The sequence below is a fragment of the Anser cygnoides genome, chromosome 2 (genome assembly GCF_040182565.1).
Source record: "Anser cygnoides isolate HZ-2024a breed goose chromosome 2, Taihu_goose_T2T_genome, whole genome shotgun sequence".
Lineage (NCBI taxonomy): Eukaryota > Metazoa > Chordata > Aves > Anseriformes > Anatidae > Anser > Anser cygnoides.
Genome location: NC_089874.1, coordinates 19,005,195 through 19,024,512, shown reverse-complemented (window position 1 = coordinate 19,024,512; position 19,318 = coordinate 19,005,195). Strand labels below are relative to the sequence as shown.

The following is a 19,318-nucleotide window of genomic DNA, read 5'->3' as shown; positions in this document are numbered from 1 at the left end:
TATGCTGCTCCAAGGAAGTCTTGCCTTCCTGGATCCTACTATTCCATATTTGCAATAAAGATTTTTAAGTTTAGACAGTTACTGCAGAAACATTCGAGTTGGAGGCTGTATTTTTCCTTTCTTGGTGCTGCTGTCAGTTTCTGTGGAACAACATTTGACCGTAGAGGAGATGCACTTTATCTTACTTGAAAATAGCAGATATCTACAAGAATTTCTCAAGTGCTATAATACATTGCAATTGCACTTTTCAAAGACTTTTTTTAGATAGAAAAGCAAATACTGAAAACACTCAGGAAATACCAGATAATATCTAAGATGTGTATGAAGCCTGGGTATGGTCTCGTAAGATGTTCTTAGCTGTGGCCCATGGAGGACTGGATGGCAGTGTAGAAAGTGAGCAGAGACTCTTCACATGCAACTGACTTCTGGCATGTAAATTCAAAGAAGCTATCTCTATTCTTTATATCTCCAATATTATTTTCCTGTATAAGCAGTTGCAGCATTTGATGCAAGCACTGCACACAAGTGCGATTGATCTGATGCCCTCGCAGATGGAAGAGCTGCTGCGCGGTGGGCCAGGGGTCCTTGTTTCTCCCGTTGATTTGCTCTTGCACTGACATGAATCAAATGGCTTGAGAGCGAGCAAAAACTGCTCCTTGGAGATTTTTCAGTGCACTTATCGTACGGATTTAAATACATGCTGCTGTATAGGCAACTCCCATGTGCAGGGTGTGTGGCAGGAGCTATGTTCCAGGGATCTCTGACTGCTGGTGGCCTCCTTCACACCGCTCAGCATGGGGCAATTTAGGAGAGCCCCGTGGCCACCTTCGCTTATCAGAGCTATGAGATGGTTTTTATGGCCTTTGGCTTCAAGCAGCTGAGGATGTTCAAAGTGGTTGACAGCTACTTGCTTTTGTCATCCCTGCAGCTGAAGTCAGGCGTATCCCGTCTTCTAATGTGTGGTCCGGAGTTTGAGGGCTCGTCTGAAAAGCGGTTGGTTCACCTTGCGGAGGTTAATGTTCGGTAGGGGTTTTCTGTGTGTGTGTTTGCTTGGGGTATACATTTGTATACTGTTTGCAAACTGATTTACCTGTTACTTGGACCAAGTTGGTAACACACCTTTCTTAGTCCTAGCAGAATAAATACCGTAGCTGGTGTTGCAGACTTTAATAATCTGATATCTATCAGAGTAACTCCAGAGGAAAGCTTTCAAAGGGTAAGTACTGTTTTGTTAGCCCTCATTTTAAATGCTAGCTAATAAGGATTCTTTCTAGACCATAAGTTATCGTTATTTGTCTAATATTTATTAAGGCATAAGGGAAGAGTTACCCACTTTCAGAATAGTTTTTGTTCCAAGTTTCCACTATGTATTTCTTGTAAACAAGACATGCAGGCTCTACTAACTAGATTGAAAGGGCTCATGATGTGAGAGTGTCTTTCCAAATTAGCATTGTCTACAAAATGCTTTTAAGGACATCTGTGTTTTTTGTGCTCTTAGGCCACATAAACATTTTTTTTTTCATTTTTGTTTGCTTTTCAGGCAAGAAAAAAGAAGAAACATATAACCAATTTAGCAACATACTTTTCTGGATGTTCTTCACTTACTTTTTTTTTCCCACATTATTTAGCTTTCTGTCTTTCTTTCATTCCTCTTGATAGAACCATTCCAGTGTTCCTTCTACACAGAAGTTATTTTTGTATTCTTCAATGTAAGCAGTACTGCTGGGGAGCTCTATCTGCCCTTTTGGTTAAACCTTTTTTAAAGAAGGGCCTATCTTTTTTTTTTTCTTTTTTTTTCTTTTTTTTTTTTGTGAAGAGATGATTTTTGGTTTTAAACCAGTCATTCAAGGCATTCATATAAATCATATAATCTAATACTGACTTAGCTCTGGCTCTTTTAAACAAGTGGACACATGCTTATATTTCCCACCGTTGGGTTCTGAAATTCAGCAAATGCCATCCTAACAATTATTACCATTGCTAAACCTAAAATTACTCTATTAGAAAATCCTAAAAGATTATACATTTTCAAACAAGCAAATTTAAATGCAATTTATAGAAAAGATACTAGATATTAGGAAGGAATCTAAAACATTATAACAACAACAAACTGTCCCTCAGTCCACATCCCAAAGGGATCTGTGGAATAATCAATGTCTTGAATTACATCAGTGACTTAGAAGAGATGATTAGGTATTGCTGCTGTTGGGTACTTTTGCTACGCCTTGCCTTCTTCTCCTGTTAGAGCTCTGTCAGATATATGAGTTTATTTATTAACAGCTTCTGAAATAATCAAATGATTAGTTCTTTTTAGAATTCACTGGGTTTTTTTTTCAGAAAAATGAAACAATTTTCTCTCAGCAATGTTGTACATCTTACGCCATTGCCTTATGGGATACTATCAAAATTAGTAACTATTTACTAAGTTCCTGAGATAAATAGAACTGAAAGCTCAGTCAATGCATGTCAGAGCTGATATGATCATCCAATAGGGTTTTTTTTTCCACTTGGCTTTCTTACATTACCTAATCTTCAGTGAACTCCCCTTAACATCTGCTTTCACAGAATTCTCCTTAATCCACCTTCATTGTCAGACTGAGTTTTCTTATTTATTTTTTATAATTATTTCTAGAAATGGATAAATAATGATGTTTCTGAGAATTTCAATAAGTAGAGAAAATGACTGATGATGGAAACTTGTTTAAGAAGGTTAAAAGGATATTAGGGTAACACAGTCAATGTGAGTAGAAGTCTGGAATATTTTTATGTCCTCATAATGACTTAAGTATTGCCCCTGGTGCTGCTCAGATCAAACTCTCTCTTTTCAAATTACTTTTGCCCAGAACTTTCAGGATTTAAAAAAAAAAAAAAAAAAAAAAAAAGTTCATCTGACTCTCTTCTGCAGGAATCTGCTGAAAGTTCCTATAGTATGCAATACTTGTCATACACCTATTACCTGCAAGATGAAACATCTTTGCATCTCCTTTCTGTGTGGATGGTAGTAAGAGCTGTATTTCCTTCATAGCTGACTGGAGATTATGTCCCAACTACAGCTGTGTCATCAGTTTATGTTGTGAATGGCACGTAGAGTAGTATAGCATGGCAGAGTATATCTCAGAGTCATCATCTAGCTCAATTAGAATTGATGCAAGCTGCAAGAAAGAAGATAATGATTTGAGGACACTGAAGGTGAAAAAATGCACCTCTACAATGCACTCTAAAATGCTTAATCCTGAGAACAGGAGGTCTTGATGTTTGGAAATAGAGACTATGTGTTTCACTACTGTTTGGATAATACAGATATTTTTCTATCCAACAAAAATGGGCAAGTGAATTAGGAGGAACAAAGACCAAATAAACAAACAAAAAAGATAACCGTGGCTGTATGGCCAAAAGAGGAATCATTTTCTAGTTTCAGCAGGCAAAACTTACCAAAGAATAGCTGAAGAGGCTATCAACACATCCTTTTACAAAGTTAGGCACCCTCACCCATGCTCAAACACATAAAAAGGACTACTACCACTGCCAGTATATTTTTCTTTGTAAGTTGTTTCCTACAGAAGCATCTGTTGGAAAGTGAGTTAGTCTCAAAAACTTCCTGAAAGAGCAACATATTAAAAACTATTCTTCCTTCATTTTGAATATTTCAGATCCCTTTCTAAGGCTTAGAGACCCTCAAAGAGGGTAACTGTGTAGATATAAAATCCTGGCCCTCCTGTAAAGCCTGTAGCTAAATAAATAAATAATAAAAATAAATAATAATAAAAAATAATAAAAATAAATACAAAAATAAATTCAATGAGCTTCTGTGGAGGTAGGATTCATTTTGTGTGTGTACCTCTAAATCCTGGGACACGTATGCTCATATAGTTTCAGTAATCAGGCCAGTGGATAGTGCTCAAATAGAAACCTGCATTATGTTCTGGCTGCGGTATTTATTGGGTAGTGAAGACTGTGCCATGTAGCTAGAAAGGACTGAGATGCAGCTTTTTCAAATATTTGTGTATATCCTTTTTGCTTGAACAGATAACATTGTCTTTTGCTGAATTTAGAGGAAAGTGAAGGCACTGAGAAGTATGAGGTCACTGAATGTTCATGCAAGAGTAGAAGAAACCATGTACTGCTCATCGGGTTTTGTCTACTAAAGGTTACTTCATTTCAAAGTTTTTACTTTTGATTTGATATATTTTCAGAAGTTTTAAGGTATATGCTGAAAGATAAGGAAATCACCAATGAGAAAATGCCATAGAAATTCAAATGTACATACTCTTTTTACTGCATCTCCCTCAGATATCCATAAGGTGTACCTATTGTCTATCTATTAGGCTTGCTTTCTCTTTATTTCTGATAATTTGTCATTTATGAATGGTGTTAATACTATAACTATAAAGAAAGCTTTTCAATGAACAAAGATGTTAAAAAAAAAGAAAGTAAAGATTCCAACATGGGAAAGGTTTAAGCATTTGAAGAGAAGACATGAACAATACAAGGAAAACAAGATTTTAGAAAGACATCTCTCTTTGTAGCTCAGGAGAGTAAGAATTGCACATTCCTTTCTACATGACTGTGCTGTCTATCTCCTCCCCCATTTTCTCCTCTGAAAAACCCTAAACTGTATTGCAAATTATTATCCACTGGCGCAGGGCCTGGATCCCTTACAAGCTGGAAACCATTTTATATGCTGTAGATTCTTTTCGGTTTTAAAGCCCTTTGTTGGCTTGTGAACAATAATGACATCAACTCTTGAAATCCAAATCAAGCTCTATTCCCTGTTCTGTAAGTCTTGTAAAGCCAGTAGCATCCGTGTATTGTTTCCAAATGGGATAAGTTTGAAATGACATTTCAGACGAATGAGCCGATGTTATGGTTTGTTTTTTATTGATTTTTCATCATATCCTTTAAATGTGAGTAGATAACTTTAAGAAGTAGGTTTTGCGATATATGATAAAACATGTTGCAATAAGGACATTTGAACAATATATAATACTTGAATCTCTCTCGCTCTATGTATATGTAAACCCGAAACTGAAATTAATGTTTAAGCTTCCTTATCAATAAAAAACATAACAGTGTTGTTTTGCAATAGCGATGTGAAGATAATTTTCCATAAGCTAATGTTGGCTGGCATTAATTAGCCACTTATATCATAGCAGTGATATCTGATTGTATGAAAACTAAGACGTACTCAGTACCTTGCAGAGGCTCACTGTTTGTATATAGCATTATATGTTCTTAATATTTATCTCACTAATATGAAATAACTGATGTTATGAGATGATAAGACTGACTTATTCAGCTGGATTCCACTCTAATTACTCTATGTGCTATTCAGGTGTTAGCTGGTTATGTTGCACAAAGGCATTTTTGAGCTCATATCTCTTCTAATTGTGTAGATGACAGCTGTGTGTTTAAGGAAGGATGGAAGATAATAAATTCAGTTAATAATAAGATAGGGTAGGCTTTTTATGTCTGATGTTGTTGTTCAAAATTTCTGGTGTTCTAATAAAAAACTAGAAGACTGCCTAACAAAACCTCAATACTGCGCTGAGACTCTGTGACCCTTAGAAGATGTTAAGAGCAAACTTAATGTGGTTTATAAATATAATAGTTTTCTGTAACAGTTTTATTGGCAGTGTGCTGGAAACTGTTCATGAGTTAATTATTACTGAAGTCTTGTAAGGTAGAGAGGTATTGTGAACTCTTAGATGGTATGCCAAGGGCAGGAAAAGTGTTTTTTTGTTTGTTTTTTTAAGGACTGAAATGGGAGCCAGGGCTTGGTAACTCTTGGACCATAGAAAGCTGTGACTGGACATCTTTCCAGACCTGCTTAAGCAGGAAAGGATTTTGAATGTTTTGGGTGGGAGAGGATTAGAGCATCTTTGCAAGATTACTGCTGTGCATAGCTTACAGTGCATAAGAAAAAAGATCCACCCTGTGGTCACGGGAATCTTGATTAGTGGAAGTTTTCAAAGAATGTTTTAATATATGAAAAAAATAATTGGTAAAAGAACATCTGACGAAGAATAAGGCTGTCACTACAGTTCTGTATTGATTCATCTTACCTAGATTACCCTTGATGAGTGTTCTCTAAATTGTTTCTAAAGTTTTCTAGGTTGGTAGTTAAAATGGCAGTTTCTGGCAGAGACCTGCAGTTTTCATCATTTGGAGTTGTGGGGATGAAGCTCTTAGAAAACCTGGTGTTATTAAGTCTTATAGGGGAGTCCAGCAGAAAGGTAGAACAAAATTTGCGTACAGCCACATTTTTCATTATGCTTTCTTCTAAATATTGCCATTTAATTATCCTTTTTTTTTTGGGGGGGTGGGGGGGAGGAAAAAGCAACTTTTTTAACCTTGTCATTTTGAATAAGAAATAATCCAAATTTTGATCTTTTTTTTTTTGATCACTTTGAATAGCTTTTATAAGGTTTAATTGGATGAATTGATCACAACTTAGAAAATCATGGACATTTAGTCAATAGTGAAGGCCAAAATGAAGTCAAAAAGAAAAAAAAAGAAACTTTTATAAAAGAAACATTACAATCAAATCAGAGCAATGGAAGATGACACCACCATGTGTTTTTCAGCGTTTCAGAGGATGGTTTTCTCAGTAGACCATCAGTTGTCATTGCATTCACCATACAGTGCTTTTCAGTGATGGCTATTTTATTAGCCTATCTAGCCAACTCTATCATTCTTTCTTTTCAAAATACTGGAGACAGCTCATGAAAATCTTTTTCTTCTTAGGTCATCACTGATTCGTTATTCTTTTATAAAGATTCATAATAGTTTTTCGTTGTTTATCTTCAGCAATGTAATGTGATTCCAAGGAGAGATGATAATGATAGGAGGAAGGGAATGAATAATAAGAGAGACAGACTATTGGAAACAAAGATAGGGTGTTCGTCTAATTGTCTCCAGTTCTGACTGTGAGACAGTTACAGAAAGATAGTAGAGAATATTCTTGCCATTTAACTTTGTGAAGTAATGTTTAAACTGTTAGATTCTTCAGGTATGACATGTATGTGGTTGAAAACCCCTAATTGAACCCTTAAGTCAAAGTTGCTCAATTCCCCTCAAATCTTACCAGAATTAGTAGGCGGCAAAGTGTTTTCTTTATGGAGGTACCTCCCTGTAGACTCATATCCCTCACTAAGCAGCCAACTTTGAGATTTTCAGCTACTTTTTTTTTTTTTTTCTGTACAATGTAGGCATTTCACATACGAATTTTGCATCGTTAAGTAATGATGCAGGTTCAGGTGCAGAGGTTCAAATCAGGTTCAGATTACCTTAAAGAAACTAGATCCAATCATCTTTTTTTTTCACCTTGCACCAGTCTGATTCTTCCTGTTACTTTGCACAATGATGTTCGGATAACTGTACAAGAGGGCAGACACATCATAAATACAAGAATTACTTCTTTCATTTATTTTCTTGACTACTTTTATCTATGATGTGTCAAGGGAAGGGGCTGATGAGCACTCATTACTTAAGGTGTTAGGACACAGTGTTAAAGAGTATTCTGGTCCAAGATCAAAGAAATAATAAGTTCATGCCTAACTTTGTTTAAATATTCTCTTGGACTTCTCATATTCTTAATTATGTGCATAAATACATGATGGAACCAAGGCTGAAATGTACCATACCCCATGGGATCTTGCTTTAAAAAAAAAAAGAAAAAAAAAAAGCTGTAAGTCATGTTAAGATGAACAAGTGAAGTGATTTTTTTCCTTCATACTAGCCTTGTAACCTGGAGTATAGATACAACATGGTGTTTTGATATAACATTTCCACATGAGTGGAGTAACAGCAAAAGAGAGAAGAATAAATGACCCCAGAGAACTTCAGAACCCCTTGATTACCAAACCATTTCACAGGTATAACAATTTTATATCCCTTCAAATTATGGTTTGGAATATGACCTGAATTCCCTTGATATGTTTTAAAAGTTGTCTTGTTCTAGTTGTTTTATTTTAAGGTTCATTAAATATTACATAAATTTATATAAAATCTATTTTTTGCTTTAGTCATCACTGAAAATTAAATGAAACACGAGTTTTTAGGATTTTTTTTTGACAAAAGTGAGAAAAAGAAACAACAATGGAGAGGAGATTCTTTTTCACTTTTTTGTTGTTTGGAAATTTTCAAAAATACAGTTTGCCAAGTTAACACGTGTCATTTTCAGCTGTGATGTTCAGTGAGTGGGAGGCAAAGAACATGCACAGTTTGAGGGATGCTGTAGCTGTGGAGTGTGATAGAAAAGGTAAATCCTGAAACATAAGAAGTCCTAATGTTTTGTGCAGCCCTCTTCCTTTGTTCTCGTCTCTCTGACTACATTCCTTGTTTACATTTGACTGGTCTTTTTGTTTCTGTGCTTCCTTTTGGACCCCTTGTCTTTGGCCATCTCCATTTTCTCAGCAGTTGCCTAACTGCCTTCTTGCAGGTTGCTTGGAGTTAATCCTGTACGTTTACTTTGTATTTTGATGTGATGAGACTCACCCTTTCCATTCTTTGGCAGGTATTTGTGCACTTAAAATTTCTGTTAGAAGAGCTTCTGTGGTCTGAGCCCAACTGAGCTACCATCCTGACTTCTCCCGTTGTTGAAAAACATCAGTATCTTGCACCCCTCCTACAAAACCATTGTGTGCAGGAAATAGGTAGTTGATCCTCATTTCCTTCCCTCAGTTTCAAGTAGTTTAAGAGGACTTATGAGTCAGCATCTTGTTTCATCATGTATCATCATCTACGTACTCATATCTAGCCCTTTGTGTTTTCGTTATCATTTCCCTCCAGCGTCGGCTGATTGCATGTCTCTGCAGGATCTCACCAAGAGCTTGTAAACCTAGGGAACGCTAATTGGCATCGTAATGGCCTGGCTAACCCGACTTTGCTTCATACCAAACCTCCTGTGCATTTCTCTAATTTTAGCCACTTCCAGTCTCTCAGCAGCTGTGTCATCTTCCTGGGCGACCCGTGATAAATGCAATGTGTTTAATGTATTCTGCCTTTATAAAGACGTCCTTTTTGAAGTCCGTCAGGAGCATAAATCAAATGGCTATTACGGGGGGGGGGGGGGGGGGGGGGGGGGAGAAGGGGGAAAGCCTAGCATTTCTCCACTTTTGCGGCGCTGCCAGTACCTCAGTGAAAAGGCACTTTGAATTGTATCGGCACTGCCAGCAAGAATAGCAGGGCTGCGTTCCTGCTGTGGGAGCACATTGCGCTCCCAACACCATTCTGTGACATTATTTCAGGCTGACTCAGGGGGACAGATGTCTCCTACTAAATCATCAACACAAGTGTCTCAAGCATCTGCTTTTTCCTTTGGAGACTTAACATTTCAGTGTTCAACAGGCCTGATCCTGCTTAAAGTGGTGAATACTTTCCTTTGATCTGCTTAGCAAGCAGATCCCACAAGGCAGCCTTACAGTTCGTTCACCCTTGTTTTGAAGGGCCCGGAATAATGACTAACACAGTCAGTCAGCCTCGAGATATTAATCCTTGTCCTCCCTAAGTTACTGCATGCTAACCCTTTGGATACTGTCTTGCAAGCAGTGTTCACCAGATATTTCTCAGGACTCCATTTGATGACATTCCCTGCATTCCTGGCATCTTTGCTTTCCTCCTATGACTCTTAGCTTTCTACACCTTTTCCCAGGGCCACTGCTCACTCCATTTAGGTTTAAAGTTCAAAAGCAACATGTTTGGCAGCTGTTTCTTTTCTCCCTGGTACCTTTCTCATTACAGTAGAGATTGGCTCCTGAAATCCATTTTTCTCCATGTAACATCCCGTCCTGCTCGTGCCTGCAGTTTATGGGGCTGTGCAACCATTCGTTAGCTGTGTGCAGTGTCCCAGCCCCATTTTCCACTCTCCTCTTTGGCCTCTAACATTTTCCACTTTTCCCCAGAAGAAATTACTTAAGTTCTTTTCTTGATTTTCTCCATATTGCCTTTATGTCTCTACCTGCCTCTGTTAATCTGTTTCTTTCTCCTGTTAACCCAACCTTGACAAGAGTTGGTACCACTTCTATTCTGGCTATTTTATTTACAGCTCATGAAGACTTAATACCAGTTTCAGTAGGAGCCTCCCTTTGGTGTCAGACAGCAAAAACCCCTGTCATTCTTCCCCTCGCTGGGCCAGGCCCACCTCATGTAGGTCACCCTCATGCTTGTGAAGCTGGTCAAGTGCTGCTCATTCAAACCAGCTGAGGATCTCATGTACAGGTGTGAAGCCACAGGCTCTGCACAACTCCATTTAGTAGGAGGTGCAGGATCTTATCTGCTGGCCAGCAGAGGTTGCTCAGAGCACGTCAGTTGAGTGCTCAGTTCTCTACAGCTCTTTAACTCTTAGTGAGTCCCATCCAAAGTTTTCTAATCTTATGCGGGATTTGCTTCAACTTCCTATTTTTCCCCTCACATGGGTTATTCGCTGTGATGCCTCCTATCTGTGGTACAATGGTGGAGTCAGCAAGGGAAGCAGGAGTTGGGGGATTGTCACAGGTGCCCGTACCCTTGCTGCATTTGCAAGTTGCAAAGCACTCTTTGAATTCATTTCCCATCGTTGTGCACTATATATATCCACATGCATGCCTGCAGTTGGAAAAAAAAAAAAAAAGAAAGAAAGAAAAGAAAAGCTCATCTACAATCTAGGAGGAAATGAAGAAATAGATCATTACTGTTTTCCCTCTTTAAATACCCTTGAGGTCATCAGACTGCTGATGAAGGCATCAGTGTGGTGTTGAGTTTGGAAAGGAATATAGAAAGTTAAGAAATATTTTGGAAAGTTCCAAGTGAAGCCATGCTTCAGGTTTGGAGTCAGACCCAACTGTCTTCAAATTTCATTCATAATAAGGTCTTTACGTGGGCTGCAGTAATGGTCTTGATTAAATTTCTCCAATATGGGCATGTCTAGATCTCCTTAGGGTGATCCAAAGTTTGCTGTATAACACTATGGAGGCCTCTTCTGCCTCCTGGTGCCACCTTGTGCAGGAGTCAGTGGATCCTTCTGCTGCACTACTGTCGTCACTCTGTGTTTGTGTGTGGTTCATTTTTTTTTTTTTTTTTCTGCCAGTCTCTATTTATTCAGAGATTGCTGACTCAATCCTGCATCACACAGAGCAGATCTCAGAACAACTCTGGTAAGAGGAGGGAGGGACTTCTGGATCTAGGTGGACCAGTTTTATATATTCTAACTATGAATCCTCATCCAACTATTTGCTTTAGAATTAAAATAAACACATTGTTATGATAAAGGAGGGGGAGAGCAGCATTTTCCCTGAATTAGGGGCGGGGGGGGGTTGCTGACTTTGTCAAGCATCCTCATTTCCTTACCCTCCCTTAGGTTGGAATGGATGTTACACTTCCTTTGGGAGTAGGAAAGTCCAGAGAAAGAGGATGCAATTGTAATTCCCCACTAGGGTGAAAGGGTTTAAGGAAATTGAGTAGCTCAAATTGGTTTTACGCAATAGCTTTAGGAAAGGCAACAGATGAACACTTTTGATTCTGCCATTCGGCAGAGTAATGTCCCTTCCAAAGTGTGGTCTTGAGATGTGATGCAGACCAAATCTCCAGCAGACATGCACCAGAATTTTTGTCATTTGGATGTCTCACGTGTTTGGCATTGAGATGGGATTTTGTCCTTAGAAAATCCATAGCTTTTTTTTTTTTTTTTTTTTTTTTTTTTTTTTTAAATCGGAGTAGTTTAATTAAAGGTCAGACAGAACTTTTTAGGTTTGTGGGGTGGTGACATTATAAAAGAAAGAAAAAAATGTAATACAGTTTCAGTATTACTCAAACATTAGCAACAGACTGTTTTGTCTGTGTGGTTTGGAATTGGAATCCATCCAGTTGTTGCCGGAAGGCTACATTTAATTTGTACTGTTTGCATAAATGGCTTATTTGTAAAAATCACATTTTACTTGAACAATTCTAAATGATACATTTCTCATGGGGAAAAAAATGATCTATTGTTCACTTTAAATAAAATAGTACTGCCCTTCCAAAATATCCAATAGACAAAGTCATGAAAAATCTGAGTATACTTGTATGTTGCTTATCTCATCCCAAGAATCAACTCTCCTATGCCCGTATTCCCTAGGTTTGTAAAATTCAAAAGATTCTTTGAATTAGTCTCTTAATTATGATGTTGGCATTATAATTACTTGCTAAGTAAGATTCCTTAACAATAACGTCCTTGTTATCAAAGCAGTTGTGCTCCTTTGCCCGGTGCGAATAGTTGCACGTTCTGATCGGGGCAGGAGCAGTTGTCGTGGGAGCCTGGCGCTCGCTGGGAGAGGAATCCAGTGCTCAGAGAAGGTTGTTTAGGGCACTGTGCAAAATCTCTTCTACCCCCACCTCCAGCCCATGGGGCAAATGTAGACTAAGGAGAATATAAGACGTCTGCCTATAAGGACTCAAACATCAGTGGGCAATTTTTCCTCCAACTCGCATCTCATTCATGTGCTGGGGAAAAGATATTTGTTTGTTTTTTTTGGCCTTTAAACCCATTTTAGCACATTTTCACAGTGTATATTCTTTAAGATCAGATGTGGAATAGTAAAAAGACATGACTGGAGAATACTTTTTAATCATACCACAGTTTATCTTTTACTCTTTTGAAAATTGGTTTCATCAAGAATAATGTAATATTTCTAAGTTCTGATTAAAGGATTCCATGTCTTTGTAGTAAGTGAGAAACCAACAGAGTGTTGCAATGACTGCTGCTAACTCCAGCCAAGAGTTGTATCATTGCTTTGGAAGAATGCATATTTTGCCACTTCTTGTCAGATATGGTTGCTAGATATACATTTGAATCTGTGTGGCTAAACTCTCTCCCATTCTCTTTTACCAGAGGAACATTTCCCATTTCTTTGACATACCACCATAGGTAGCATTTCTGAACTGAGTCCAGCAAAGTTTCTGAGAATATTGCATATTAACTATTGATAGAACATGTTGTTCCCTAGCACATATGCCTTTCCTTTACTATTTTTCAGTGCTCTCTTCTCTTCTCTTCTCTTCTCTTCTCTTCTCTTCTCTTCTCTTCTCTTCTCTTCTCTTCTCTTCTCTTCTCTTCTCTTCTCTTCTCTTCTCTTCTCTTCTCTTCTCTTCTTCTCTTCTCTTCTCTTTTCTCTCTCAGCATACCTTCAATATGTAGAGGTTATTCTCTTTTAATTCTATTGTTCTCCTTTCTCCTTTCCTGTTAACAATTATCTCTCCCCCTCCCCTTCTTTTCTCTCTTTGATCCACAGGTTTTGCAGTGCATGTTGGTCTCCCTTCATTCAGAACTTGACATTCAAAGGTACTTGATGAAAATTGAATCCTCTCAGAGAGTTAGTACTGTACTTTCTTTTTTCTGCACTCTGCTGTGGATTGAGTTTGTTACCTTTTAACTGTGTGTGGTTTGCATCACAACTAGTGTTCTCAAATAAATAAAGATCTGCATGCTTTTTCCCTCTGAAAGTGGTGTCATTCGTATAGATTAATTGCATATGGGAGTGTGATGCATCCTTTGATGATTTTTTAATTCTGATTTTTCCTTTAATAGCATGATAGACATGAAGCCCACACTCTTGTCCTAGATAGATGTTTTGAAATCCACCAGCATTTGGTGGGAGGTCATAGATAAATAAGTGATCGCTACCAGCTATCCCAATTCTAACTTCATTTATGTATTTATTACACATTTGGAACAGAGTTGAGGGATAAAAGTCTTTCTGCAAAGTTAAGGACAGATCTGTGGATGCAGGGGCAAATATTTCCGTATTTGATGTGCAAAAAAGCTTGGTTTCCAACTTGCAAATTGATCTTTTTGTGGGAATTTAAGTTGAAGGAATACACTTGCTGCAGATCCAAATGGGATAATGGCCGGAGAGCAGTATAGTGGGCCCAGCTAAAATATAAATTAACATTTAAAAGACCCTCCATTGAGAAGATGTTAATGTTTCACATGTGCCTCTGCATCTTGGGGCAGCACTTTCCTTTCCTGACATCATCCCCTGCTGTCATGCAGATTTGGAAGTGTTTCCCTTTTGCTGCACCTTGCATCTCAATGTAAGGGGGGCTGACATGAGGCCCCAACTCTTCAGAGTTGTTGTTCAGATAGTGTGTGCACCTCTCAAGTTGCCTGTATCTCATCTCTTGGTCTATTGAGCTCCTCTTCCATTCCTGTATGACTTGTTACGTGGATGTCTGCTGCAGTAATGTTTTTTTTCCATTGGTGTAGTGAATATGCACACACCTTTTAGACACGTATGTGCTACTGCGTGTTTTTTTCTGCAGTCAAAAGCACAACCACACAAGTGCCAGGGTAACACGTGCTGCAAATAAGGAAGGAGGCCTCCGAGCATGCACTGTGTGCAGCAGCTTATTTGCACCTGATTTGTCACTTCCCCACTGGGTTTGTTTTGACTTAGAAAATGGAAATGAACCAACAAAAATGCTGACCACAGGGAAGAGTGGGAGAGGCAGAGGTGTGAGGAGCAGTGAGGCTTCTCCCTCGTGTGCTGAGGAGATGGCCTGGAGGGAGGGAAGAAGGAGCACAAGGGCATGGTGACAAGTCAGCAAGAAGGATGAGAAGCTCAGCTCTTGCACAGCATCCCTCCTTCCCCTCCTCGGGACAAGCAGACCCATCCCTCCTACTCACCAGCCGCAGCGGTGAGGTCTTTTTTTTTTTTTTTTTTGGTTATTTCTAAAATAGCATGTTAATGAAGAACTCCTTTTTCACTTTTACGAACACAGAAAAAACAGGTTTTTCCAGGACAGTTTTGAGCTGGAGCCTGCACCGTGTTCCTTTGCTTTGGGAAACAGACACCACGAAAACAGACCCTCCTCCTGTTTTCCCTAGGCACATGTGTGGGAGAAAAGGGATGGGTAGATAATCATTTTGTTGAATCAGAACACACCATCCCCTAGGTACATCTAGGCATCTGGTATTTATTCTTTTTTTTTTTTTCTTTCTCTCCTTTTTGCATGTGGTTTTAAGCATGTAAGGATCTTTCCCCTTTAATCAGCATAATGACAGTTTTTGTTTAAATCATCCCTTTTCATCTTGAGCGTTCTCATGACAGTTCTGGGGGTTGTGTAGGTAGGAGTTACCTCACCCACTGCTGATGAAATGCAGCCACCTCCTGGATGGAACAAGGGGTCATTCTGTCCCATGAATGCTTCACAGTAGGGTTTTTAGGAGGGAAAAGAGAAACAGCTTCCAACTGAAGCTGCCATAAGATTTTAATTAAGACAAATGTTGGTGTCCAGGCTGAAATTTACAGATAACTTACTTAAACAAAGTAATAATAAACTGAGGCGATGGTGCAAGAATATGAGAGAGACTGGGAAAGAACAGATTTTGCTGTAAGCAAAATTGATGGGGCCATGGAAGGCTCTGCAGAGAAAAATGGTGAGGTGATCAGTCACTTTTTACATCTAGCTATCACATACAAATAAATACTTCATATCACATTAGAATAAAGCAGAGAGACATATGACTTTATTTTAAAATGAAAGATTTCTTTCATTCAGTGTGATTTTTGCTTATTACCAGTGGGTGACTATTTGTTCTGTCTATCGTTTTACTTTAATTTCCACCCTAAAACCTCAGACTGGCATTTGTAAAAAGAAAAAATCCCGGGATTCGGGTAGAAACATACTGAGAAATATTTCTGTGCTTCAGCAAGGATGACTTGGGTTTTTTTTGTTTTGTGTTTTATATTTCGTGTATTCAAAAGAGATGCCACAGCATGTTGCATATTTCAGTCTGGACTTGTCTGGACCAATTAAGCTGCTCTTAGACGGGCTGCTGAGTTCCTGAGGGCAACATTTTCAAATGCAAGTTCCTCCAATTAAACATCTGAATAAGAGGTCTGGCAGTGTAAGTGCTGAGCACCTACAGCTTTTATTGCGCCTAATGAATATCTTTACTGCAAACACGCCGCTTTCCAGAAAAACAGGCTTCAATGCATCTGGGTGCTTACAGTTAGGAACCAAAAATTGAAAATGTTGCTCCGTGTTAGTCCTTTATACCAGGGTTGCATGAAAAATTCCCCTGCTAACTTGGAGGATCACCCTTCCGAAGCGTGAGCCACGGTGCTGAGCGGGGAGCGCAGGAGTCGGCAGCCTGTGGACGCCCTGCTCGCTGATTCACCGGCCTCGGGATTAAAAGAAATGGGTTTTGGCAGCTCGCCACAGCAGGGAGCACACAGCTGGCCACCAACGGGAGCTAGCAAGGCTCCTGGGAAAACGTGCAGATTTTTCGGATGATTTGGATGTCATTCCAGCCTAAAAATACGGCTGATAGATCCTGACACATAATTAGATGTGGTTTTTATCTGCCAGGTGAAAGAAACGGTGATCAGCATCAGTGAATACAGGGAGTGGTGATAAAGATCCTGCTACAAGCAGAGTTTTGCCTTCAGATAAATTCACAGAAAGGAGTAAAACCACCACTCGGTGTGGCACCTCTCGTTAGCCGCCTTGCTGGGATGCCACCTTGCTGAGACTGAATGCCACCAGGATTTGGTGCAGCACCTTCCTGTGACCCCCGGTGCCACAGGCTGAGTTATCTTCTCCTGTGCTTTCTTTTACATTTTGTGTTTGGAATACGTAACTTACAGCCAGAGACACCCACTAGCACTTGGTCAGGTGTCAGGAATAGTGTAAATAACACCCACAGCATATTCATGGTGCTGAGGGGCAGTTGCCCTCCTGCACTCTTCAGCCCTCGAGAGCAGGGCCGCTGTCTCAGCATGGTACCGTTTCCAGCTGAAGGAGTCCAAAAGGAACATGCCATAGGATTTTCCATCTCATAATTGTGAAATAATGCATGGAGAAAAGGGAGCTTGTCATGAAAGACGGTTTTATGTTGCATTCAGCTGCTGAATCACGTCCCCACCCCAGTTCTCCCAGACCAAAGATATTTCTCTTTTCACAAGTGAAAATCTTTTACAGGAGTCTCAGCCCGTTGCCTTTGTGTGCCTGTATGTGTGTGTTAGAGGGAGTATCCAAATGCATTCACTGCATAGAGGCAAAACAAACTTTATGTAGGTGTGTAAGAACATGTGGACAGTACCCATTTTCTCTCCAACAACGGTACGTCCCTAATAGCATATCCAGTCAAGTTAAAACCTTGTAGTGGTTATCATATAGGACCCAAAGACTCCGTATCTTTGGGAGAAGCAGGCTCTTCCTTAAGACAACCACAATTCGGATCTGACACAAATGGGATGAAGAAATATTATTGTTATGGTAATAAGAGCACATGTGCTGTGACAATAATTCGGAGTTAATAAACTCATCATACGTTAAATGCAGCTTGTCTAAATGCACATTTGCAGTCTGTCACACGTCCAGTAGTCATCTCTGGAACAAGTCACAGGAGAAATAGTTTATCTCTAAGTCCAGAAAAACAGGTTTCCATTTTTCTTTTAATTTTTCTTCTTTTTTTTTTTTTTTGAAATGTCAAGAAGACACTTAAATGTTTGTTTTGTTTTGCCTATGTTCAGTGTGTTCTTTAGAGCTTAAAAAATGCTTAAATGCTTAAAAAAGAGGTATTTTACTAGGGCTGTACTATTTTTTGATGTCTTTGTTTACCATTTGCACACTGCCAGGAGTGCTGGCAACTCTGAAGATGTGTGTGATAATATTCTTCTCCTAAAGAGATAACTTTCTGTCAAGATAAAGTTCCTGGAAGTTCCTGAAGACAGGAAATATATTTCATCTCTTGATCAAGAGATGAAATTAAATCCTTCTTCAGGTTTAGGGGACATAACCTACCTTTTTTTTTTGTTGTTGTTGTTGTCTCTGGAAATGCATTAAGCAAATTTACAGGAGAGATTTTTGAAAAGGTAATGAGTGAAAACAATTTGTATATATAGATTAACATGGTGAATAACTGTAAAATGAACATACGATGTTATGAAGAGCAGAGCAATAGCACTGGGTAGACCAAAGGATGAGGGGATTCATGGAGGCAAATGGGAGAAGGGGAGCACAAGCAGCAGCTTGCGGGGCTCTCAAAGAGGGATGTCTCTGGTGTGACTGCTGGCTGTATGGCCAGCGCTTTTCCTTAGTCAGGCACCTTCTGGTTTCACTGCTCGTTATTTGAAATTTTACTGCATTTAGAGAGCCCTGGACTTTTTTTGAATCTTTTTCGAAGTCAGTAAAACTACAGCAGACACATGAGAAGTACATACTTTGGACAAGCTGTAGCAGGCAGACGTCAGTCGTGAGGCATGATTAACCGTGGTTTTAATTCTTGATCAAATTCCAAGAGCAGTTAGAAAATACTGGATCTTCCGTAACTGCTACCTCCATGTGTTATACTCAAATATATACTCTGAAAAGGTTACAGAGATGTATATCCTTGCATACTACGAAAGTTTAATAAAATAGTAATCGCAGAGCAATCTGTAATTATATATAAGATTTCACCAGAATTTTCATCTTATTTTGGCCTTTCCTTTTTGCTGAGTTTCCTACCCAGTGTTAGAACAGACAAGATCTTTTTATCAGAGAAGTCCTCAAGTAGGTTAAGCTCTACTCAGCTGGCTGAAAAATCAGGCTCATTGCACAAAAAAAACATTCAGAGGGATGCCTCCTAACATATAGCTGTGGGGAGAAGACCATTGCTGACTGAGGAAATTGTAGCCTAAGCTGTATTGGCACAGGGAAAAAGAGCCCTGCTGCCTGCTTCTGAGCCTGCTTCTGGTTTGGGGCATGTATCCCAGAGGTGTGGCTAGGAAAGTGCTGGCGTTTCCTTGGTTTTGCATGCATGTGTGCAGTGTCTGTTTACAGATGTCTTGGTTTTGGGTGGTTCTACCTCTTTGTGAGCATCTTGACCTTTCTTCTCTGTTGAGTATTATGTTTTTTGCTAGCAGGCTTATTAAAAAGGCAGCCATCCCAGCATAGTAATGTCCAGTTCATTGCTTTTACTGGGTCTATGCAACACGCAGTTATGGTCTCACCCTGCTCCAGGGGCAGCTGTCCACACTGTGACTCTGCCTGGGTTCTGATGTTCCCTGAAACATGGGCTATATGGTGAATGTTTATTTTGTAACTGCTTATACTGCACACGAGTTCCCCAAAAATGACCAAAGGGACACTTCTGAAAGACTAAGTTTTTGAATATTTTTTTAAATATGTTTGTGAACATATTTAAACATATGGGAAAATAGATAAGGTATAATTTATTAAGTACTTCTTGGTCATCTGTCTTATTTATTTGATTTTGGAGTCAACGCGGTGAATTGCACCCCCCTACAAGGTCTGGGTAATGCTGAATGTTTCTGCCCCTCTTTCTCTGCAGCTATCTTTACAAGTCCTTGCAGTT

At 39.2% G+C, this 19,318-nt stretch overlaps 1 protein-coding gene across 24 annotated transcripts in view; it reads left to right on the top strand.

Moving 5' to 3' along the window:
* Window positions 1-19,318, top strand: part of KIAA1217 (KIAA1217 ortholog) — a 363,381-nt gene that overhangs the window by 242,515 nt on the left and 101,548 nt on the right. For 17 of the 24 annotated variants that reach the window (XR_010829110.1, XM_066991591.1, XM_066991590.1 and 14 more), the window contains one exon: window positions 13,245-13,325. The exons of 6 other annotated variants lie outside the window; for them this stretch is intronic. Coding sequence is in view for 16 of the 18 variants with exons in the window: in XM_066991591.1 (XP_066847692.1) it covers window positions 13,245-13,325 (81 nt within the window). In the remaining 2 variants the exon portion in view is untranslated. The remainder of the gene's footprint in view (window positions 1-13,244; window positions 13,326-19,318) is intronic. One more of the 24 variants, XM_048048515.2, reaches the window with a different exon arrangement.